Genomic DNA, 22,652 nt, shown 5'->3' with positions numbered 1-22,652 from the left:
GGCTGATGGGTTTGTAAAAGGCAGAACTCGGTGATTAGAGGGAGAGCTGGCTTGGGATGCAGATAGGTTTTAAGGCCTGGTTGATATGTGTGTATTGAGTTAATTAGTCTATTTTGACTTGTTTTCCTTTTTTTAGTTTTTTTTCTCTTTATTTATTAATGTCTGTTGGGTTTTGAAGGCACTCCTCACTGGGGACTTAATAAACCTGTGCATCTGAACTTCCAGTCCTGTTTTTCAGTTTGTTTCTATCTGCAGCTATCCTGCAACACACACTAACAGTAACTGTAATTGATAATAGATTTATCTAAATAAAATCACATTTCTTAAATATTGCTTTACAACTTTTATACATTATTTCATGGGCACAATTGCATACTGTGAGCACTGTTATGAGTGTGATACCTTTAAATGGATTCATTAATTGTTTCATAGTAAGTGCAGATATTGATGGAAAAGTGGACACTGTGTGGATGTCTGTGACCATAGAGATTAAAGTAGAGGCTTTGTTAAAAGTAACATGCACTATCTGAAAAGAAGAAAACTATCATATAGTGAAAAGTCCAATGGTGAACTCTAGTGACCAAAAGCTCTATTAAATGAAGAATTTAATCTGGATTTTAACATATTTGTTTCTTGAATTGTGTATTAATTAATTTTAACATATTTTTGAAGCTGAAGAAATTAAATAAGAACCACTTAAGAACCACTTTTTCTTTATTGTAATTGTAATTCTATATTATCATGGATAAGCAACACCATGCATGTTTTCTTAGCATTCTTTGTATTTCCTTACTATATGTTTGTATATGCTTTCAACAAACTCACTACTAATGTAGATGTTAGACACAACTAAAATGTTCTGTAAGACCATACTGGTAGCAGGATAAAATACCCAGTAATTTATGGTTAAATGTGATCTCCACAAAATGTACATTGCATTATACAACTTCTCAGAACAATCTAAACGCAGCAAAGGCAGTTCAGACACCTGTACTGAATGAAAAAAACAAACCAGAACTGGTCTTGTGACCGGAGGGTTGTGGGTTTGATTCCTAGGCCCTTGAGTGAGGCACTTAACTCCAAGTGCTCCCTGGGTGCTGGGTTAGGGTTGCCCACCGCTCTAGGAACGTGTGCACCACAGTCCCCCTGTGATCACGTGCATGTGTGTTCACACCGCACAGATGGGTAATTGCAGAAGACATCACAATTGACAACTTAACTAATGAAATCTTGATTTGCATAGCTTCTTAAGAAATAGAATGAAATTCAATCAGACCGATCTGGAAGCCATGTCAACAGCAGTTGGTCAAACACAAAGATGATTCAACATGTTAGCCATAGAATGCAGATATGTGTTTCAGCCTTTTCTCTGTGTGTATTGTATTTGTTTCTTTTTTAACATTAGCATGAAGCTGATTCAGGGAATGCCAAGAATGTGCAAAGCTGTCACCAAAACTCAAAGGCAGCTTCTTTAAAGAGTCATAAAATACATTCTATTCTAATTTAACACTTTTTTGTATATTACATAATTCCGTTTGTATTTCTTCATAGTCTCAATGTCCTCAATATTAATGCATAACGTGTCATGCATTGGCACACACCCAGCCAAACAAAGACCAACAACCTGCAAGCCTATAATTCAGATTGAGGGTCTCCTGTTTGTCATTTCTCCTTTTTGTTTACTGATGTATGTTTCTGTTTGGTGCTCGGCATTCTCCCGTTTGCCTCATCATTGTTTTGTTCATTAAAATCTATTTTTGTTTTATCTGAAAATGCCATACAGTATGGAAAATAATTAAAGGAAAAAAAAAACATTGAATGGGAAGGTGTGTAAATATATAGAAATATAAATAAATATAAATGTAAATATATAGAATTATTTTAGACAATTCCTACAGGCCTACTAATACATTTCATGTAATAGTTTAACTGCTGTGAAATATCAGACAATTAGTCCTCTACCAACATGGAAACTGCGTTTTTTTTCTCTTTTTTAAATCACATTTTCCCAAATACATCACTTCCTATCAGCATATTTCTTCTTTAAATAACTGCTTTAAAGAAGTGCTCATCAGTTGTTCTGAAATCTGCAAATTCTGAAACTAATTAACATATTTAATTAATCTGATTGGTTAATAAAATCTACAGAAGATTGGATAAGGAATATTAATTTGATGATTGAATTAGGGATATTGTTGTGTGTTATAAATGATCCCCAAACAGATCTGACAGTTATAACTTTGCCACATCTTTGTTTTCAATGCTTTGTGCATTGAGCTATTTGTTTTTTATTCTCTTTTTCAAGCTCTTCCCAAAGCAAACCTTCATGTTTCTTTAAGATTATTCTGAAGGTTCACAAAAACTACAGTACTTCTGCTTTAAATTGCAATTAATTTTACCTCTGTTGCAATATTCTAACTTTGGAGTTCAGCATGCTAGTATTAGTCATTTCAAATCTTTAAATTCCTATTTCTTTCATTTTAAGGGTTGCAAGTCTGCAGTGTTGTATGTTCAGTGAAGATGTGGAAATCTAAAAATCTAAAAAACTAAAAAACATGCAATAGCACATGTTCAGATGAAGAAGGTTAATAAATTCCTAACAACTTAGTAAATTCATAAACAAATAGCATATTAATTACATTATTAATTTCAGTCATTTTTTTTTCTTTTTGCAGGTTTCCTACAATGTGTCTCTGCATTTGGTGCTTAACATTACATTTTAACTGTATAAATTATTTATCTGAATGAAACAACTTTGAATGAAACAACTTTGAATTTTACTATGTTTAACTAAGCATATCTGTTTTACAAGTTGTTCATTATTATTATTTTTAGTTACCTAGGTACCTTGCGTAGTTCCATCATGTATTACAGACTCGATCTACAGGTGTATGAATGATTAATATAATTTGATTTGCCTAAACATGATTGACAGGCACTAAAGCTTAGTAGACAAACTCGACCCTTCTGTTTCTTACACTGATATAAAATAACTGAATCATGTGTTACAAACAAACCACGATGTAAATAGTCCAGTCTCGAGTAACCGTTTGGTTGCATTCGAACTTACCGATGACTAAATGTAATTTAGTGGACTAAAGATATGAAACACTTGAGGACAATGTAATAGAGCATTAGTTATGGAGGCACTTTTACTATGACGATACTTTATCTGTCAGGTTATGGGAGGTATTTCCTGCCAATAATAAAACTAAAATGAAAATACTAAAATGAAAATGAAAATACCGTTTTGCCATTTCTTTTTCCATACATGTGTGAAAATATTATGACAAAATTAAAAATAAAATGAAATCACTTAATTTGCAATTTAATTTTTCACTCGAGCACGGGTCATATGTGACAAATATAAAATTAAAATTAAAAAGGAGGATTGGCGCTACCTGCTGGTGATTTTCTTTTTCATTTTCCACTTTTCATTTTCTTTTTCCACTTTTCATTTTCGTTTTCAACTTCACCAGCATGCAAATACATGTAAATGAACAGTAGGCGGAGCTACAACTACAGAACCTCCCGCGAAATCCAGAGAGGGCAGCACACGGCAACATGACTGACGTTTTACTAGAAACGGCAAATGAGATTGTGAGGTTGGCGAATTGCCAGGACGAAGATTATATATTACTTAGGTGTGAAGTTATCTTAGACAGGCTTGGCGATATCGAAGCTTTCACAAACATGCAGGTAAATACTGTTGTATGGCGGAATCTACGTGAAGTGGTAGAACGCTTAAGGTCTGGATTGGGGGCCATGGAAAACCGCCCAGTGCGAGGTCGGCCTAGGTTGGACGTTGACGAAGAGGCCATGATGACTTGCACGCGATACGGAATGACAGCTCAGAAAATTGCGGGACTCTTCGACGTTTCAGAGAGAACAGTAAGGCGAAGGATGGAAGAGTTTGGACTGAGGTAAGGAAGAATAAATTTAATATCCTACTAACCTAAAACTAATAGAACTACACGTTCTTTGTTTGTGTTTGCACGCTAAATTGCTTTTCACCATAGCTAATACAACTACCACCAAAGCAGTTAAGCTATTCTACTGTATGAGAATCGACTCAAAATGTTAAGTGTCTGTAATTTGTCTGCTTGATATATTAGCTCAGTGTTTCCCAACCCTGCTACTGGAAGCGCAAAGCCTTGACAATTTTAGTAAATTCCCTGCTTTAACACTTCCAGTACTACTCTGAAAGGGTTTGCTAATGAGCTGATTAGTTGAATCAGGTGTGCACATAAAAATGTGCAGGGCAGGTTTCGAGACAATAACAAAGTCCAATGGTAGTAAATGTTTCCACATTTTATTTTATCTTTAGAGTGTCTGACTTTTACTCCGACATCAGTGATGCAGACCTTGACCACACTGTTGAAGAAATCCAGAGATTGTACCCTAACTCAGGATACAGAATGCTTCATGGCCATCTAAGGTCAAGAGGGCTTCGAGTCCAGAGTAAATATTAAAAGAACAGCTTATACATAATTGTACATAAGATGCATATGTAATTAAATCATTTAAATCGGGCACTGTGCATTGTATACATGTTTTACTCCTGACTTGGAAAAAACGAATCCATTGATCAATCAAAATTTTTACAACTGTTGTAGTTGCAAAGCAGCTTCACAGAAATCTAATAAAACAAAAATGTAAAAAAACACAATAAATAATATAATATTCATTACAAATTAACCTTATTAAGAACATATGCATCAACTACTCTTGTGTTTCAGCCTCAAGAGTACGATGCTCTCTTCGAAGAGTGGACCCTGAAGGGTCACGAATAAGGGCCCTTTCAGCACCTGTGGTAAGGCGTCGGCAGTACACTGTGCCCTGCCCCAATGCCATGTGGCATATTGATGGCAATCATAAACTTATCAGGTACTCGGATAAATATATTTATTCAAGAAATCTTTTATTTACCATTTTTAAAAATACACTAATTTGGTTATTTACATATAATCTTCATTCAGATGGAGGATAGTACTTCACGGCGGCATCGATGGTTTCACCCGGCTGATAGTTTATCTTTCAGCTTCAACCAACAACCAGGCATGCACTGTGCTTAACTACTTCATTGCCGCTGTCAATGAATATGGCTTACCGTCTCGTGTGCGCTCAGACAAAGGAGGTGAGAACATTGGTGTAGCTGAGTTCATGGTGGCAAACAGAGGAGAGGGCAGAAATTCCCACATCACAGGGAGAAGTGTACACAATCAGAGGTATGTTTACAACTTATAACTAGTGTACACTTAAATACCCCTATGTCTAATCACATCTTATCTGTTTAACATAAAACAGCACATGAATATTGTTAATATTCAGTAGCAGGTGTTTAGCAGTAAGAAAAAAATTTATTGAGCATTGGATCCCCTAAGGAGATCTTAAGCTTAATGTTGAAAACCTCTAAGCTCTTGTCCAAATGTATAGGCTTGGCTTTAACCATAAAGCCCCTGGGAACAGATTTTGCAATATTGACTTCTTTTGTACAATACTTTTTGGGTGTGGTTCTGGGCAGTTTAAATAGAAAGCTCAACGCAAAATATGAAGGACACTCCTCAAATCTCTCTGTGAGAATGGTGTGGTCTAATATTCTAATGAGTGTGTGACTGACCCAGGGGCTTTAAGTTATCTGGCTAAGAAGAGAAACCCTGCTTTGTGAAATTCCCTCAGGACTGGCACTGTGAACCATTGGTCCAGGACGTCAAACTAAGTTTTGAGTGGGATGCACACAGCCTTGAACATTTATTTGCCCTCTTATAACATTTTTAGTTAAACACTAAGACCATGCAAATTGGCTTTCTAGTTTTATGTTGTGATAAATTAGGTAAACTGTTAAAACTATGCATGGATGTGCCCTCCAGTTTGTCAGCTGGTTATTTAAGAGTCATTACTTGTTTTTGTTTCAGAATTGAAAGGCTCTGGAGAGATGTATATGAGCATGTCCTGGACATGTTCTATCACATCTTTTACAATCTAGAGAGAGAGGAACAACTCAATCCTGACTCTGACATCCACATCTTTGCCCTCCACTGGAGTTTCCTTCCTCACCTGCAAAGGCACCTAGCCTTCTTCAAGAATGCGTGGAACCACCACGGGCTCAGAACAGAAGGCAATCAGTCTCCTATTCAGCTTTGGATGGGACACAGAACACAAATGAATGAACATATTCAGGTAAATACTCAAATGATGCAAATGAGAAATCTTTAAATCAGGGATGGGGAACCAACACAGTTTGGTGAATTCCACGCTGTAACACACTAAACATGCGCAAATCCAGCACTGAGTTCCCCACTGCTACTTTAAATATGAGTACATTTAAACAGTATTAGATAATATTAGGGCTGCACATTATATCATTTCAGCATTATTGCAGTGTGAATATGCACAGTAGTCACATTGCAGGATGTACAATGTCTCATGCAATGTAAAATGTATTTGCTTGATACAAAAGAAAAGGCAGATATCTGCCCAACAATGTTAATTTTACTCCACTGGATACACCGAGTGCATTATTCATGACATGTTGGATAACTGATTTCTGGTGAAAATTACTTAATTTTAATTGTCTAAATTTTGAAATGTATTAATATTGTCTATATTGCAAGAATAATTAGCAGTGTAATTTTTCACTGAAAATTGTGCAGCTCTAAATAATACTCATGTTTTCAAAGTTAATCTTTCTTTATCATTATGTAAAGTATAATATTTTTGGGAATTGTAATGATAGGTGGATGAAAATTACGGAATTGACTGGGATGGCCCAACAAGACATACGGAAGAGGGAATTGAAGTTCCAACAGTCCAGCTACCACGTGAACTTACAGCAGAAGAAGTGGAATCTTTGCCAAATCCCCATGTTCCCTTTTCAGATGCAGTAGCCACATATTGCAACACAGTAAACCAAATTAATCAATTACTACGTTGACTAAGTGAGGCCTATATTGGGACTAGCTTGCTTGGTGTGCAGCAAGCTGAAATGTTTTACAATTTTGAAAATGTCTGAAAATGTTTTATAATTCTGTAGTTGTCAATCTTTCTGTTGAACCAGTAGTAAGTGTACTTATGTCACGGTACGGCGGGCCCCTACTGGTCGCCCCCGTCTACAGCAGCAGCTTGTCCTGTGGGTGTGGTGTTGTGTTCGTCCCTCAGGTGGGCGGAGCCCGCGATCCGTCTCACCTGAGGGTCGTTTGTTCGTCTATATATGTCTTGTCTTTGTACCAGTTGACCGCTGGTTATTATATCCTTAATTCGGATCAGTTCACGGGTTTTGGTTTGCACACTTTACATATTAAACCATCCTTTTTCCCTGAGACTTGGCGTGATCGCTTCATTGATTTTTGCTCACCCTACCCATCACAACTTATATAAAAAAAGTGAAACTTGCTCCTATTCTTTTTTCAGTCAGTGGGTTTTCCAAGTACAGGGAAATATACCTACCTTGTAACTACACTAACTGTTCATTATGTCGGCTTAATTTTCCATATAGCTCTCACTTTGTAGTTCTATAATTACACACCTTAGTCTGTTTCACTGCATACTTTGTTAGCCAACAAAAATCCAACTCCAAATACAAATTTGTTTATTCAATGTATTGCTGAATAAAAGAATACACTTGAACAATAAAATTATGCACTTACAAAACATTCCTGAACAAATATTTTTGGGGTGTGCGCAAACACCCCCCCCCCCCCCCCCACACGCAAACTAGGGTTTAAAATGCAATTTAACATTAACGGTAAAAAAAAAAAAACCACCATTAACTGTAAAATCTTTAAAATACAGCATAAGACTTCATATAGGCTCAGCTAACATCTGATAATGAAAATCTCTTGTTTATGAGAACATTAACAAGAAACTAATAATGTAAGTAAATGTAAATAATGGCGGTCCCCCATGGTACTACATTAGCACTGAAAAACAAACACTAAAAGTAACTTTAAATCTAAAACTTAACTATATTTTATCTGGTGAACCTTTTTTGAGCAGTGGAAAAAACTTAAATCAAACCAAATCCATATTCAATGGTTGAAACAGCAGCTTGGAGGTCCTTCCGGAAGTCCTCAAAGGCTCTGTAATGTACAGGGAGCTTGATTGTCTCTCTACATGTATATGCAGTTGGCATTGGGACGCTTGTTGAGACCTCCACATACAGATGCTGCGGAAGCGAAGTCCAGCCCACCCAAAACTGGACCAGCTTCTTCAACTCCTCTGATGTGCCTGTTAAAATACATGAAAATGTACTGAGGAATAAGAAACTTTATTTAAAGATTTCTGCAGTGAATCCAAGTGACCTACCATGTTCAATGTATTGGCGGAAGAAGCCAGTCACTTTGCAAGAATCTTCAAGTTGGTAGTCCATGTCTTCATCACTATCAGGTGCTGGCCAAATTGTTTTGTCCAGGATCATCTATACAACAAACATCTTTAAATCATCTTAGAATAAAACAGTATTATCACATCTAACAGGTAAATTTTATACCCAACGTTTAGTGAAACATTGTGTGAACTAATGTAAAATATTGCACCCTTCTATTGATGTAGTTTTCAGAACGTTTGGCTGCAGCAATCCTCCACTACTGTTTACTGTAATGTACTGTTTTGAGAAGAATAAGAAACATGAAGGTTGGTGTTTCCCAAACCTCAGTCCTAAAACCTCTCCTGCACAGCATACTGTGTTTATGCTTTTGTGACTCAGGCTATAACGTAAGTGACTGTGTAAAAAATACAAAACCACAGGGTTTAGTTGAGATAAGCATTCACACTGAAGTCTACAAGAAGACAAACCTCCATGTGTAGGCTCTACAAGATGAACGGACTTACAGTCACTGTCAATCTGTACACAGCATATGATGGTATTAGGTCTATTCTATACTGTTAAAGGGTTATAAATGCCATCATACATACCTCTGGCTCAATTACTTGAGAAGCAGCTCTTGGGAAAAGACGTTCAATTATAGCAGGGCGTTCTTTAATCATGGAGAGAACTCCAATATCTTTCAGACCCTTCTTGATCTGCTGCACCTGCTTTTCTCTCCGACCAACAACCTAAATTAATAACTTAGTCATGAACCAAAATCTAGAGTTAAACTGGATAAGTGGTCATCAAAAAAAGACTTACAGCATGTTGTAGTATGCATTGTGCCAGCCATTTCCTGTTCTCCTCAGTAACTGAAGGCAGATCCCAGCTTATCCCCACTTCATTCACTTGCCTACGCTCAGCTTCAGTCAGTTTTCCAGGACCCTGAAGCTATGATCAATCAGATAAAACATATCTGATTTAAGCCTAACAGGACAGTGTACAAATTCTAAGTGCCAACAGTGGACAATTACCATTCTAACAAGACTTATCACACTCACAACAGACACAATTTCCACAATGTCAGTATCAGGACAGTCATCTAATTCCACAATCACTGGTTCATCCTGCTCCCCAGTCATCAGCCTGAACATTGAGCGACTTAGTCCTGTGATCAAGGGTCCTCCATGTATGAAAGAGTGCCCAATCATGCGGCCAACAGCACGAAATAGATCGCTGTCCAGCAGGATCCGTGATGTGGATGGCACCAGGTGATCTTCTTGTCCAATAAAAAACAGCGTTCTGCCACAACCGTCTAAAAAAATAAAATCATGAGTCTGATTTATCAAAAACAAACATCTGAAAATGAAAACTGCATAGAAATTGTAGTCTTTTGCAAATAAATAACTCTCAATCAATCCTTGGTTCATACCACATGCATGGGCCAAACTGGAGACCTCTGTACTAGATTGCAATGGGTTTGCATACGTTCTTTCTTAAATTAATAGTATACACTACTTAGTTTTAAACTATCCTTTTACTAAATCTGGTTGCACCACAAATCTTTATGTTGCGTCTTAATTAGTCACCATTACCTAATGCACATTCTACCACCGAGGTAAATTTAAATGAGTTAATGCATTTTTTAAAATATAAAATGGTAAAATGCCTCACTTTCAACACCTGATATGTGTTCTGTTATATTGTGAATAAAATATGGGTCTATGAGATTTGCAAATGATTGCATTCCATTTTTTTTTACATTTTACACAGTGTATTTTTGGAATTGGGGTTGTATTAAAAGGAAAAAACTAAAACCAAAAAAAAAAAAACCAAAACACTTCAACACTTACCAAGATTTAGGTCAAACCCAAATTGAACTCTGGACATCACAAAAGACAGGAAATGACGTACAACACCATCTCCAATGGCTGAATCACCTAAGGGAGCAAAAGAAATTAAAAACATACACTTATAGTCAATTATGCTTGCATGTGCACAAACCAGAGAGTTAATCAAAATTTATTTAAATGCATGTTGCTGGACAACCACAGACAACAGATCCCATGACTACAGTTTAAAAAGAGAAGCCACAAGAAACTGGCTAGGCTTTCATACTATCACAAACTCACAGTTGCTAAACTAAAGGAAAAATAGTTTAAGAGATACAGTGAACTGATACAGATTTTCTTCCAGAGGCACCTTAATAAAAAAAGTGAAAAAACAGACTGTACATACCCCTGAGGATGACTGAAAATGGACGGGCCCAGCAAATTTCATGCCTTTTATAAAATGTCAGTATTTCTCTTTCTCTGTCTTGAGTATCTCTGGTGAAATCGATCCTTGCCACTAGCTCAGGTTGCTCTTCAGCTTCCTGAAGAAGGTTTCTCCGAAACTTATAAGCAGCAAGATTCAACTCTGGTTCAAGCTTCCAATCTAAGAAAATACAAATTTGAAGTGAAATTATTATTCATACACACATGCACGCAATAAGCAAAACTCCAGATACTTCTCATTTTTAAGTCCTAACCATGAGTCTTCACAGCGCTCCTGCCTCTGGCCTCCAAGTCTGAACCACGGCATTCTGAATTGTTGCTGCCACCATCTTCCAGTGCTCCATGTTTCTCTGAATGTTGTCTTTCACTGACATCCAAAGCTTGAACACAACCGTGTCTGCCATCATCATCATCTGAGGGTACTCCTTGGCTCTCTTCCATAGTCTGTTGTTCCTGGTTACAATTTTTCTGCCTGCTGCTACTAGGTTCATCTGACCTGAAATAATGTTTAATGATTATGCAGAACCACATTTGAAAGGTATTAAGTGTTTTGTGTGTTAATCTATTCTGGACAACAAAATACTGTGTATGCTTGGATTGGATTAATTATCTGTTTTTTCCCACCTATTCTGACTATAAAAGCTCCTCCCCAAACAAGTGAACAGCACTCATACATGCTCAACATGGGAAAGACTAGAAGGTACAAAACCCTTTCCAAGGAGTTGGGCCTGTCTGTTTCTACCATTGGGAGCATCATCTGGAAGTGAAAGGCTTATGGAACTACTGTTAACCTTCCAAGGCCTTTCAAAGTTTCCTCCCGTGCCAAGGCCAGGCTTGACCCAAGGACAAGGAGGGAGCTCCGGGCAGATGTCATGGCGGTGGGGACATTGGTTACCATAAATACCATAAGTAACGTACTCCATCGCAATGGTCTCCGTTCCAGGCAAGTTGCACTTGTCTACATGGTCCTGTATTTCAGCATGGCAGAACACTTCACTGCAGTAAATGCACTGTATAGTCATCCGAGTTCCATGTGCTGCTGTAAACATACTCTAAAAGTATTGAAAAACAAGACACATTAAAGTCATATTACTGAATTATTTGAAATGATTTGTTGAGCTAAACAATCATCACAAGCACAAAAAGACAATTCCATATGATTTGATTATTTATGTAATTACATTACTCTTCTTTTTTTAAAAATATAATTTTATTTATTTCAAAGCAGGAATAACAATAAAACAATACAAAACAATTCAATAGAAACATTGGCAGTGAGGTCCACCTCCTGCTTCACATCTTTATCTTTTCTCCCAAATTAACAAACAAAATGTAAGTTAAACAATACAAGTAAATACATTACTCTTCTAAATGAAAACTAAATTGAAATAACTCTTCACATATAATTGTGCAGCAAAATGTGCTTTGACAATTACCACAGCCTTTAAATGCTGATTCATTTCAAATTTACCTTATCCATGCTGAGATCTCTCTGAAGAGGTCTAACATAGATGGTTGCCATTTGAATTCCATAAGCCTCAAGATATTTTGGAGTGTATCCCTCTGCTGGACAGGGAATGATCTCCAAATTCTTGCTCCTTGTAGCGCCATAGGGTCTCAGCAACTCAAAACCTCCTCCCTCTTTCAACTTTGGAAACTCATTCTGAAGTTGTGCTTCAAATTCACTTGCAGTGCAGTATTTATCTGTCAAAAAAATTTTGTTAGTTAGAAAAACAATACAAATGATTTTACCACAACAACCCATTACTCATATCAACAACATCTAGTTAATTGAAGTAATTAGCTTAGTAGTTAATAGTGAATTACTTTTAGCCTAATTAAGGGTTACCCACAGCTATAGTAAACAATGTATTTGTGCACAAAGTTTTGATTTGCATGAGACAACAAATAGTACTTACTGATTACGCATTGTGTAGGTGTCTTAAGACAACTAAATGAACCACGGCAAATTACAATACTTCTGCACTTGAATAAAAATAGGTGTATTTTAGTACTTATGATACTCAAATATTCTTTATCAAGCATGCACCTGTTTTACGTAATTACATAAGTTTCATTATTTATCCAATCCACTTGGCTACTACAAAAAACTACAGCCCAAAGTGAATATGCTGTCAAATTCAGCATAGTCACTAATCATTAAATATTTAAATCATTAAATCATTAAATCTCTCTCTACCAGTGTTATCTGGGCAAGCTAACACATCATATAGTTTAAAGATCATATGTAGAATACAAAACGTCCACCACACAATATGACATTGCACCAGTTAGTTCCACCATCAGCTGAGCGTCAGCTTCCATTACTTAGGCCTTCTTTCAGGTTTTAATGATCTATATATTACAAAGAAAATCCATAACACATAAATGACAAAAATATAATTTGGGTTATAGATGGCACCCCTGCTCTTCACATTTTGGTGGTTTCTCTGCTCCCAACACACCTGATCCAACTAATCAGCTCATTAACATGTCCTTTCAGGGGACATGCAGGGGAAGAGTTACCAAATTGTGCAGAGCAGGGGTGCTTCCAGGACCAGGGTTGAGAAACACTGCCCTAGACAAGTTAGCTTACTGATGAAGCTTACCAAGGAAAACAATCTTCCGCTCTCCCAGCCCTGCCTGCTCAAGTTCGGCTCGGTGACTGATCTTAGGTACTTCACAGTCACGCCGTCCATTCAAACAAAAAAATTTATGAGTGTAAGTGGGTTTCTTCATGGACTTGGGTGGGGTCGGCCTTCTCAAAATTCCAACCGGTTTGACATTCGAGCGGGCATATGGAGAAAACAGTCTGCTCACTTCACCTAATACAAAATCAAACACACAAAATAGGCTAAAGATTTTGTAATTACAGTACACTGGTCTGCAAAATGAATTTTACTGGCTCAGTTTCTCTCACAACTGGTCCAGAGAAAGTTTTCTGGCTTGTACAATCAAGGTGTCTAATAATGATATATGCATTTACGGTATTTGGCAGACACCCTTATCCAGAGTGACTTACATTTTTATCTCAATTTTTATACAAGTGAGCAGTTGAGGGTTAAGGGCCTTGCTCAGGGGCACTTAAGTCATGGCCTCAGGTCTGAGGATTGAACCCACAACCCTCCGGTCACAAGACCAGTTCCCTAACCACCAGGCCATGACTGCCCTGCGTTTGCAATTACTCAAAGAATGAGTAAACACGTTGATGGCAATAATAGTAATAGTAGAAAAATTTGGGATTAAATAGGTTAAATAAAGTGTGTTGGGAGAATGAAAAATTGCAGAGGAAAGCACTAAAACGTGACTGCTAAACTGGCTAAAACTTGCTATAAAACCTTTAATCCAAACTAATTTTACTTAATGTAATGTTAGTGTGGTTTTATGTAATGTAATGTCATCATTAACATTATTACACTAAATGATAATCCTATACACTAAAACGTGGATGCTTGGGAAAGGGCAGCTTTGTTAATAGAGTAGCTAGTGCTAGCTACTTTAGCTAACTAACAAGCGACTTACTTTGAACAGTCTCTCTCGCCACTGAAGCGGCTCGAGATTCTTGTACATGAGAGGTTCCCGGACGTGGTTGAAAGTGAGGCTGCGATTCACTAGCAACGACCCTCGGTTCACTAGTAAACGCTGCCTGCTGTAACCCAGCGCCTTGCCCTCGCTCCAGCACCGCTGCGGCCTCCCGCAGTAGCTCTGCAACCGACTTCGCCATTAGTACCTAAGCAAAGACGTACCAGCAGCATTCGTGGTTTCGCGGGAGGTTCTGTAGTTGTAGCTCCGCCTACTGTTCATTTACATGTATTTGCATGCTGGTGAAGTTGAAAACGAAAATGAAAAGTGGAAAAAGAAAATGAAAAGTGGAAAATGAAAAAGAAAATCACCAGCAGGTAGCGCCAATCCTCCTTTTTAATTTTAATTTTATATTTGTCACATATGACCCGTGCTCGAGTGAAAAATTAAATTGCAAATTAAGTGATTTCATTTTATTTTTAATTTTGTCATAATATTTTCACACATGTATGGAAAAAGAAATGGCAAAACGGTATTTTCATTTTCATTTTAGTATTTTCATTTTAGTTTTATTATTGGCAGGAAATACCTCCCATATCAGGTTGACCCATCAGCACTAAAAAAAACAGTTTCTCTGTAACCGATACCATAATAAAGTGCATTTTGCCGTCATTTATCGAGAGCCGTGCGACGTAGGAAGAATGATGTGAGATCGAGCCAATTAAAAACGACAGAGAATGAACCAATAAGAATCATCAGGAGGCGGGTCTTCCTGCATGTCCCGTTCTGCCCATAGATTAGTCTATGGTTCTGACAATAGACTGTTCATCAGCTGTGATACAGCCAGACAAAACGGGTTACCTTCTCCCACCACTAGAGGGCAGTACCTTCGGCTCAGTCATACTTTTGAGAGCTCGTGGTGTCGTCTTGTTTGTTCCTATTCCGCTCTGTTTTAGTTGTCGCGCGATGTAGGAAGACCAGAAAATATAGCAAATTATGCATAATGTATGTACGCAACTTAATAGCTAAGTATTTTTTTTATCGGAATGCTTCTGGAAGTAATCAGCTTTATTACATTAAATTCTTAATATAAACGTGGGCACCAATGTTAGGCATTGACAAAGACCGCCATATATTTCATGCGTTTCGCAGACGTTTAGAGGCCATTTCTTAACAATAGCTAGAAATATTTACTGCAATGCCCTCACATATCACCTTTCTTGACAGTGGAATCACAAACGGATTATATATATCTGTAACTAGTTATAGATATATTCTAAATCGATAATTGTGCTGTGTAGTGAAAATATTCTAGTTATCGTTGGGCTAGTCAAGTTATTTTTTTGCAACCGCTCCAATTCATGAAACATTTAGATATGGAGTTACCTACACAGCTAGTACGAGTAACGATGTGGTTCACTGACAAACTTAAGTCATGTTCTGTGCAAAGGACAGACAGCATGTGTGATGATACACTGAGCTGTTTACTCCTAAATCTGGCGGGAATATACTCGCCACTAAATGCTTTGTTCCACAATACTTGAGAGAAGTCAAGGAATAATGCAGCTATTGAAGCAGGAATTGTGAACCACTAGCTATATCTACTTAGGTGTTTTTTTGTTTCTTGATCATGACAACCAGTTTAATGTTTACTGTGTTCATGGAATTTCTTCTGTTTAACGTTTGCGTGATCATGGAATAATTCGCCGGTAAGCGAAAATGTGTTAAGATAATTTGAAAATTAATTGATTTTCTTAATCCTGGGCTTTTGCTGTAAAATAACCTATATAGACAGTTTGATGCTTTGTATAAAATACCAATCTGAAAAAGTTTTAAATTTCCCGCAATTTATCGACGTTTCAGCGCTTGATTGGCCCGCGCCCTCAAAGAGATTTAAATAGCCACGCAGAGCTTTGCTTCTATTGGCTGGGCCGTCGGGCGCCAAATTTGGAATAAAAGGAGCCACAGCCGCATTTGTGCCTTCGCTTCGCTGCAGATTCTTGAGGCTGCTGTACAGATAGTTAATTAATGCTTTTTTAAAAATTTGCTGTGCGTTTTTCTCCAAGTTATTTTATTCCTATCTGCAGTTTTCATAGTTTTATAACGAGAACGTTTTTCTCTTACTAACCTATTTGTTTTAAATTATACAATGATGTCCACTCGTTCTCCACTCAAAGCCAAGAATGAAAACTCGGTTTCCTCCAAAATGGGAACCATGTCGTTGACCGATAAAGAAAACACGGTGAGTTGCATTGATATTTGTACTTGTTAGTGCCGAGCAAGGGGCTGTTAGTTAGTAACCCACGCAAACAAGCGAAATATTTGAATGAACCCTTTTGTTGAATGAACTAGATGCGAAATGAACTTTGTCAATGTAAGAACATTTTTGATTTATTTATTTTCACAGCCACCTAGTTTGAACTCGACGAGAGTTTTGGCGTCCAAAACGGCGCGTAAAATCTTCGACTGTGAGGTAAGTCTGTCCGACCTGACGCCCTGGACATGGTCTGTGTTCATTGTCTGCACCCTGGATAATATAACGGTCTTCATATTACTAGCTATGATTTAATAATGTTAAGTTTGATCGAGACACCTCGAGATCAGCTTCTCTACTACAGTCTTGTTGGGAGTTGTTACCTCTGAAGTGACTATCTTGGCGCTATTTGAGTAACGTTGGTTGTCCACGTATCCGGTGAGCCTCGCTTTGAACAGCTGACGTTATTTGGCGCGCGGAAGCTAGCTTAACTAGCAAGATGGCTAGGCAGCTAAGTAGTTAGCTTATTGTGTTTTAAAATGTATGATAAAGACAAGGTGGTACAACGTTTTCTGTGACACGAGTCACTGTCTAAACGAATATGGTAACTTATGGAAGATTAATCGGGCCTATATATACAAAAAACCAACAAGCAGGGTTAACTTAATTTTAATTTGGCTTAAATTGGAAATGTAAATTAAATTTACTTTAATTAAATTGATCTATATCGGCGTTGCACCGAAATCTCTGACCACCGAATTCAGTGACTAGATACAAGTCACCATTTCAGTCGTCCGATTGTGTCCCCACTGTACTGTAATGATAAACGTGAATTAAAATGTTTGTACGTCATATGGCTCTACTGAGTCCAAACAAACACATTTGTGCAAATAAATATGAGCTGGTGACTCAATTCTCAAAATACAAAGACTATACAGGAGTACGTTGCCTTTTCTTGCAGCAAGTGTTGCTCAACTTGTTTGGTAGTGTATGTAAATGGATAAGAGCACGTTAATTTACAGTCAGAATTCGGTGATCACATTTTGGTGCAACACTGGTAATTTGGGATGTTGATGGATAAGATGAATTTCTCTACTTTCATCACTGAGCTTTGGGATTTTGTAGTTAACTTGTAAACACCGTAAACTTGTAGACTACTGACACTTGTATCCAGGTTTGTTTTTTTGTGACAAACATCCTGTTTCCCTTTTTTAAATAAACATAGGAAACGCCAAAAGCCAAGTCTGTGAATCTGGAGGAGGAGCCTCTTCTGAAGGAAAATCCACGACGCTTCGTCATCTTCCCCATTCAGTACCATGACATCTGGCAGATGTACAAGAAGGCCGAGGCCTCTTTCTGGACAGCTGAGGAGGTGCGCTGCTTGTATCCACAGTAAGCTGTGGCAGCATTCTGAATCTCCCCTAAAGCTGACACAGCGTCTATCTCCGTTTTGTTCCCATGCAGGTTGACCTGTCCAAAGACCTTCAGCACTGGGAGTCTCTGAAAGATGAAGAGAGATATTTCATCTCGCATGTTTTGGCATTCTTTGCTGCCAGCGACGGTATCGTTAATGAAAATTTGGTGAGTTTACAGGCCCTTTTTACACATGAGAATTGTGCAGTGCAATACAGATTTTAATTGGTATGGCAATGATTGACAAAAGATGCAATCAGAGATTTTGATCTCTGTTTATTCTCAGAAATTCTCTTGACCGAACTTTATAATTGTAGTACATTTTAAACCAAAAAACATGGTACATTTTATAGATGTGGTTTGGGTTGTTGCAACAGGCTGGTTCCCATTAGAGTAAATTTAAGCTCCAACAACATTGCTGTGGATTGTGGACTCTCCCATTCTCATTGCTACCTTCCACCTCACTTGCTTTCAATCAAGCCTGTATTATCAATACTGTAATAATTGACTGTTTTTTCTCTAGTAACCAAAAATAAAGGGGATTGGAAACTACAGTAACCTTGATTGTCGTTTGATTTCATTTTCAACACCAGGTGGAGCGCTTTACCCAGGAAGTCCAGGTCACAGAAGCACGTTGCTTCTATGGTTTCCAAATTGCCATGGAGAACATTCATTCCGAGATGTACAGCCTTCTTATTGACACCTACATCAAAGATTCCAAAGAAAGGTACGCCACTTTGCTGTTCGTGTTGCGGGCGGGAGGGCCGTGATGAGAGGCGCAGGGGTACGGACCTCAGCTGATGATGGGAGCTGAGTGTTGGTGTTTACTCCGGACCAGCAGGCATGTGGTCAGCTGCCCGGAAGGCACCAGCATGAAACAGTCGCCTAACTGAGCCCTCACTAACCTAGGCCATTAAACAAACGGTTCCTAGTCTAATGCACCAAGCGTCAAACAGCAATATTACACCCCCCCCCCCCCCCCTTTCCCCCTCTGGTCCAAATGCAGAAATCTGAATGCTTATATGCGATATATCTATCTATCCCCATATCTGTAGGGAGTACCTTTTCAATGCCATTGAGACACTGCCTTGTGTGAAGAAGAAGGCTGACTGGGCCCTTAACTGGATCGGGAACAAAGAAGCTCAATATGGTATTGTCCACATCCATCTGATTTTCCCATCAGTTCTGCACAAATTGTAGGTACAGCTTTATCCATTTGTGACCTCATTCAAGTGTTTTTCACTGCTGTCTGCAGGTGAGCGAGTGGTGGCCTTTGCTGCCGTCGAGGGCATCTTCTTCTCTGGATCTTTTGCTGCAATCTTCTGGCTAAAGAAAAGGGGACTCATGCCTGGCCTTACCTTCTCCAACGAGCTCATCAGCAGAGATGAGGTAGCACTCTAGTGCAATTAAAACTCCGTTCTGGCAACTGAGGTTTACATGGTGACTGACTGGGTTTGTGTCCCCTCTCTCTTTCAGGGTCTTCACTGTGACTTTGCCTGTTTAATGTTCAAGCACCTGGTGAATAAACCTTCTGAAGCAACAGTCAAGAAAATCATTGAGAATGCAGTTCAGATCGAACAGGTATTTACACAGTTTGTGCCCGTCAAAAGTGCCCATATTGAGACTTCTGAGAAACTGACCTGACCTTTTTGTACCACTGCTCTTTCCTTAGGAGTTCCTCACTCAGGCTTTGCCAGTTAAGCTGATCGGCATGAACTGTGACCTAATGAAGCAGTACATTGAATTTGTGGCTGACAGGCTCATGTTGGAGTTGGGCTTCAGGAAGGTGAGAAGAAATAATGACAAGGTGTCAGGAAGGTCAAACTAGTTCTCCAGCTGCTGTGCTAGGGAGCTGGATCTAGTGGTCAGGACATGCCCACCTGTAGGAACCTATGTTTGCACCCCTTTAGCCCCCATTTAAATGTTATGGCAGGGGTTCTCTGCTGGTCTCAGCCCAGGACCCACACTTTCTCATGGTCATTAAGTCGTGACATACTTGTATACAATACAAATGTTATAACAAAAAAGGGTTAACAACTGTACTTGCCATGGCAACAAGAATGGTTTGCATGCAGGGCTCCAGACAAAAAAAAAACTCAAGAAGCCAGTGGCTCCTAAAAGGGAAAAAATCGTGCTAATAATTTTCTAGGTGCTTTAATATACGAACTAATAAGCCTCGCAACACTCTGGTCAGCTGTTATTTTAAGGTCTCTGCCATCCAACATGCCTGATGTCTTTCTTCCTTATAACTGCGGGGAAGATGGTTTCACGTTACCATATTTGGAATTAGACATGTTATTTTAAATGTACTACTGTCACTGTCTACAAATGATCTTAACATGGATGCAAGTGTAAAGCCCCCAGAGCACTGCACACTCTGTTTCTGTTTCAGTGCACTGTGTTCAGGGGGCCTTTACAGTCACCACTTGGGTCTGTGTTGAGGAAATTTGTAGTAGTAGACATGTTATTTTAAAATGTGTCTATTCTTGCCGTAAACTAATTTGTAGATGTTTGTTCGAATATGTGATTGTGAAACCAATTTTAAGTTTCCTTGTATGCATACGAGTGACACTTTGGTGGGTGGCAGTCGATATTATTCGAGTATTATTTTTGTTATTTTTAATAAGATCTCCATGAGTTGAGAATTGCTGTTATGGCACACAATATATGAAATCGATTTGTACGTTTACCAGACACCCTAAAATCCACAATCCAAATTTTCTATGAACTGCAATTGGACACTCAACCAGCTAGTAGCAGGATTATCCAAGGTCTGTATTGTTTGAAATAGAAATACAGTTATGAGGCACATGGGTGTGCTTCATGGATTAGGACGGGTGCCAACTGTCTGGTCTCGGATTGTTTACAGAATATAGTAATTAATCGGAGGAAGGCCACCAGTCTAACTGAAACGTTGAATAGATGGTCCAGTAATCCTTCCTTATGTCCATGTTTGTTTGTAGATATATAAAGTGGAGAACCCCTTTGACTTCATGGAGAACATTTCCTTGGAGGGCAAGACCAACTTCTTTGAGAAGCGAGTGGGAGAGTACCAGAGGATGGGGGTCATGTCCGGACCCACTGACAACACTTTCAGACTTGATGCTGACTTCTGAAGTGAATGAGCACTTTAACCATTTTAACACTTGAAGAGGTAACGGTCTACTGACCCCCTCCCCATATCTTGTTCCCAACATCCTTACACTCGGGACTGAAGGGACAAATATTGTAAATGTCAAATTATCAGTATAAGTCGTTTTAAACTTTTGTATTCGTTTTTTTATTGTATGTAATTTTTTTGCAAGAGCTTGGCCAACTGGTGCTGGATATTTATAACTTTTGTACAAACTGCATATTTCTTCCTTTGAAATCTCTAGATGCCAGATTTTCCTGTTGAGTCCACTATAGGTGTAAATAAGTGGACAGTGTTTTGTTTGTTTGTGCCGTCATTTTCCTACACGCTCTTGTACTCTATGTGCATGTTCTTCAGCCCAGGGTGGGATGTGGAACCATAACCAGTCTTCACGAGACCAGGAAATCCTAACAAAGCCTTTAATAACATGGTGGAAAGGAGGCTATTGTCACTATAGACATGGACAATGACTTTTGGCCTTGAGAGCCCTGCTGTGTTTAACTCTGCTTTGTAGAAATAGCTCCTCCTGGGCTGGGGGCTGATGGATTGAAGCAGGTGGGAGGGGTGATGGCACTTGACTGGGTCCACCCTTATTGTTGGCTTTAATAAATTTAGGGCAAATAAAAGTGGGCCTCGAGCTTATTATTGTACACTTGGTACATGGCAGATTGCAAACATGGAAACTTTCAAAGCACTTAAAATATTCATAGTTCTTATCTAGGACACTGCTAGGTAGTGCAGTGAAAAGGTTGTTTAATGGGCTCCAGATGAACTTTTGGGGACATGCCTTATTTGCAGTGTAATTCGCATCACTTTGTCTAGGGGTCTAAGAACCATGCCATTGTCAAACTCGTGGTGACCGGTATGTTGCTGTGTACATTCCAGTGCATATTTGGGTTGTATCTAAAAGCACGTGCTAAAAATGTGAGGATCAACGATGGGAGGAAAACTTACTACAAATCTGGAGGGGGGCCACTGGGATCCTGGGTGTAGTTGATTAATGTGCGTCATTAGCATGTCAGTATTTTGCATACTGAAAGGTATGTTAACAGCTACTATTTTAGTGGGCGGGTCGTACAACAGCCCTTTGTTGCAATTTACCATGTGACCAATAGTAACTAAAAAATCCACAAGATCCTGTTGGGAACAATATCCAAACCGGAAAGCAAAATCTCATCTGCAAATGAAAAATTTTAAATGCTGAGGTAAACAAAAGCATAAATTATGAAGGGATACAAATGAACCCCCCACCTCAAAGAATTTGTCAAAAAAAATTTGATTGGCCATAATGATGATGTAGGGATGGAAAGGTGAGGCAAGGTGAGTTTTAACACTACAAAGACTAAAGTGACACAATTGTGTCAGGGAAACCACCCACCATCTCGCCTGGCCATTTGCTGTGAGGTGTTTGTTTCCTATCTGTAATAGGAAGAACACCATTCCACCTGTGAAGTGTTCTGGGTGGCAGGAGTGTTTTTTCAGAAGAAGCCAGGTGCACTTGAAAATGGACAGTAGCATGAGGACGGGGGACTATTAGAAATAAAATATCTGAAGATATCAAACTTGGTTATGTCCTGGGCTGGGACAGCAGAACAGTGATTCTGTCCAGCCAGGCAAAGTTGTGATGGAGGACCTTAAAGTATCAGTGGCCTTAAGCCCGTATAAGGTTTTTGGACTGAACTGACAAGGCATGTCTGAACGAGGCCCACAAACATGACAAATTGTTTTAGTGCTGTTGGAATGACTGAA

General features: G+C 38.6%; 3 protein-coding genes and 1 non-coding gene across 9 annotated transcripts; 3 read left to right on the top strand and 1 right to left on the bottom strand.

The window, feature by feature from the left end:
• The first annotated feature begins 3,383 nt into the window (after positions 1-3,383).
• Positions 3,384-7,337, top strand: LOC143497253 (uncharacterized). The gene is made up of 6 exons (XM_076993138.1): positions 3,384-3,923; positions 4,328-4,461; positions 4,740-4,887; positions 4,980-5,228; positions 5,916-6,180; positions 6,737-7,337. Exons 1-6 carry the CDS (start codon positions 3,565-3,567, stop codon positions 6,932-6,934), a joined length of 1,353 nt encoding a protein of 450 aa, XP_076849253.1. The 5' UTR covers positions 3,384-3,564; the 3' UTR covers positions 6,935-7,337.
• A 376-nt stretch (positions 7,338-7,713) lies between these two features.
• LOC143497276 (uncharacterized) lies at positions 7,714-14,493 on the bottom strand. 3 transcript variants are annotated; one of them, XM_076993163.1, is made up of 12 exons: positions 14,104-14,493; positions 13,191-13,406; positions 12,053-12,285; positions 11,500-11,633; positions 10,836-11,077; positions 10,544-10,741; positions 10,159-10,245; positions 9,367-9,620; positions 9,128-9,256; positions 8,914-9,054; positions 8,305-8,416; positions 7,714-8,226 (listed from the first exon to the last, which is right to left on the bottom strand). In XM_076993163.1, the coding sequence occupies exons 1-12, from the start codon at positions 14,303-14,305 to the stop codon at positions 8,006-8,008; spliced, it is 2,169 nt and encodes a 722-aa protein (XP_076849278.1). In that variant the 5' UTR covers positions 14,306-14,493; the 3' UTR covers positions 7,714-8,005. The 3 variants fall into 3 exon arrangements, with proteins under 3 accessions (XP_076849278.1, XP_076849280.1, XP_076849279.1); XM_076993165.1 differs by lacking the exon at positions 14,104-14,493 and adding an exon at positions 12,501-12,567 and having other exon boundaries at positions 13,191-13,311; XM_076993164.1 differs by lacking the exon at positions 13,191-13,406 and having other exon boundaries at positions 14,104-14,491.
• A 594-nt stretch (positions 14,494-15,087) lies between these two features.
• rrm2 (ribonucleotide reductase M2 polypeptide) lies at positions 15,088-21,537 on the top strand. Of its 4 annotated transcripts, none has more exons than XM_076993170.1 (11): positions 15,088-15,108; positions 16,281-16,345; positions 16,511-16,576; positions 17,583-17,729; positions 17,822-17,938; positions 18,364-18,497; positions 18,826-18,920; positions 19,026-19,159; positions 19,247-19,351; positions 19,443-19,556; positions 20,734-21,537. In XM_076993170.1, exons 2-11 carry the CDS (start codon positions 16,310-16,312, stop codon positions 20,884-20,886), a joined length of 1,101 nt encoding a protein of 366 aa, XP_076849285.1. In that variant the 5' UTR covers positions 15,088-15,108; positions 16,281-16,309; the 3' UTR covers positions 20,887-21,537. The 4 variants fall into 4 exon arrangements, with proteins under 4 accessions (XP_076849285.1, XP_076849284.1, XP_076849283.1 ...); XM_076993169.1 differs by lacking the exon at positions 15,088-15,108 and adding an exon at positions 15,150-15,812; XM_076993168.1 differs by lacking the exon at positions 15,088-15,108 and having other exon boundaries at positions 15,921-16,345; positions 20,734-20,924; positions 21,261-21,537.
• Positions 18,531-18,668, top strand: LOC143497284 (small nucleolar RNA SNORD94). The gene has a single exon (XR_013125769.1). It is a non-coding gene; the product is annotated as a small nucleolar RNA SNORD94 (small nucleolar RNA).
• Positions 21,538-22,652: the final 1,115 nt, after the last annotated feature.

The sequence above is a fragment of the Brachyhypopomus gauderio genome, unplaced genomic scaffold (assembly GCF_052324685.1).
Source record: "Brachyhypopomus gauderio isolate BG-103 unplaced genomic scaffold, BGAUD_0.2 sc104, whole genome shotgun sequence".
Taxonomy (NCBI): Eukaryota; Metazoa; Chordata; class Actinopteri; order Gymnotiformes; family Hypopomidae; genus Brachyhypopomus; species Brachyhypopomus gauderio.
Note: the sequence above shows the minus strand (reverse complement) of the source record. Positions and strands in the feature narration are given on the sequence as shown.

Bases quoted from the DNA above. Each gene is read 5' to 3' on its own strand.
- LOC143497253 (XM_076993138.1), top strand. From the start codon at position 3,565: ATGACTGACGTTTTACTAGAAACGGCAAATGAGATTGTGAGGTTGGCG. The intron at 5,229-5,915 runs GTATGTTTACAA...TTTTTGTTTCAG, and splicing joins AGAAGTGTACACAATCAGAG to AATTGAAAGGCTCTGGAGAG. The intron at 6,181-6,736 runs GTAAATACTCAA...TTGTAATGATAG, and splicing joins AAATGAATGAACATATTCAG to GTGGATGAAAATTACGGAAT.
- LOC143497276 (XM_076993163.1), bottom strand. From the start codon at position 14,305: ATGGCGAAGTCGGTTGCAGAGCTACTGCGGGAGGCCGCAGCGGTGCTG. The intron at 13,407-14,103 runs GTAAGTCGCTTG...ATTTTGTATTAG, and splicing joins GGCGAGAGAGACTGTTCAAA to GTGAAGTGAGCAGACTGTTT. The intron at 9,257-9,366 runs GTGAGTGTGATA...GATTGATCATAG, and splicing joins TTGTGGAAATTGTGTCTGTT to CTTCAGGGTCCTGGAAAACT.
- rrm2 (XM_076993168.1), top strand. From the start codon at position 16,253: ATGATGTCCACTCGTTCTCCACTCAAAGCCAAGAATGAAAACTCGGTT. The intron at 18,498-18,825 runs GTACGCCACTTT...CCATATCTGTAG, and splicing joins ATCAAAGATTCCAAAGAAAG to GGAGTACCTTTTCAATGCCA. The intron at 19,352-19,442 runs GTATTTACACAG...CTCTTTCCTTAG, and splicing joins ATGCAGTTCAGATCGAACAG to GAGTTCCTCACTCAGGCTTT.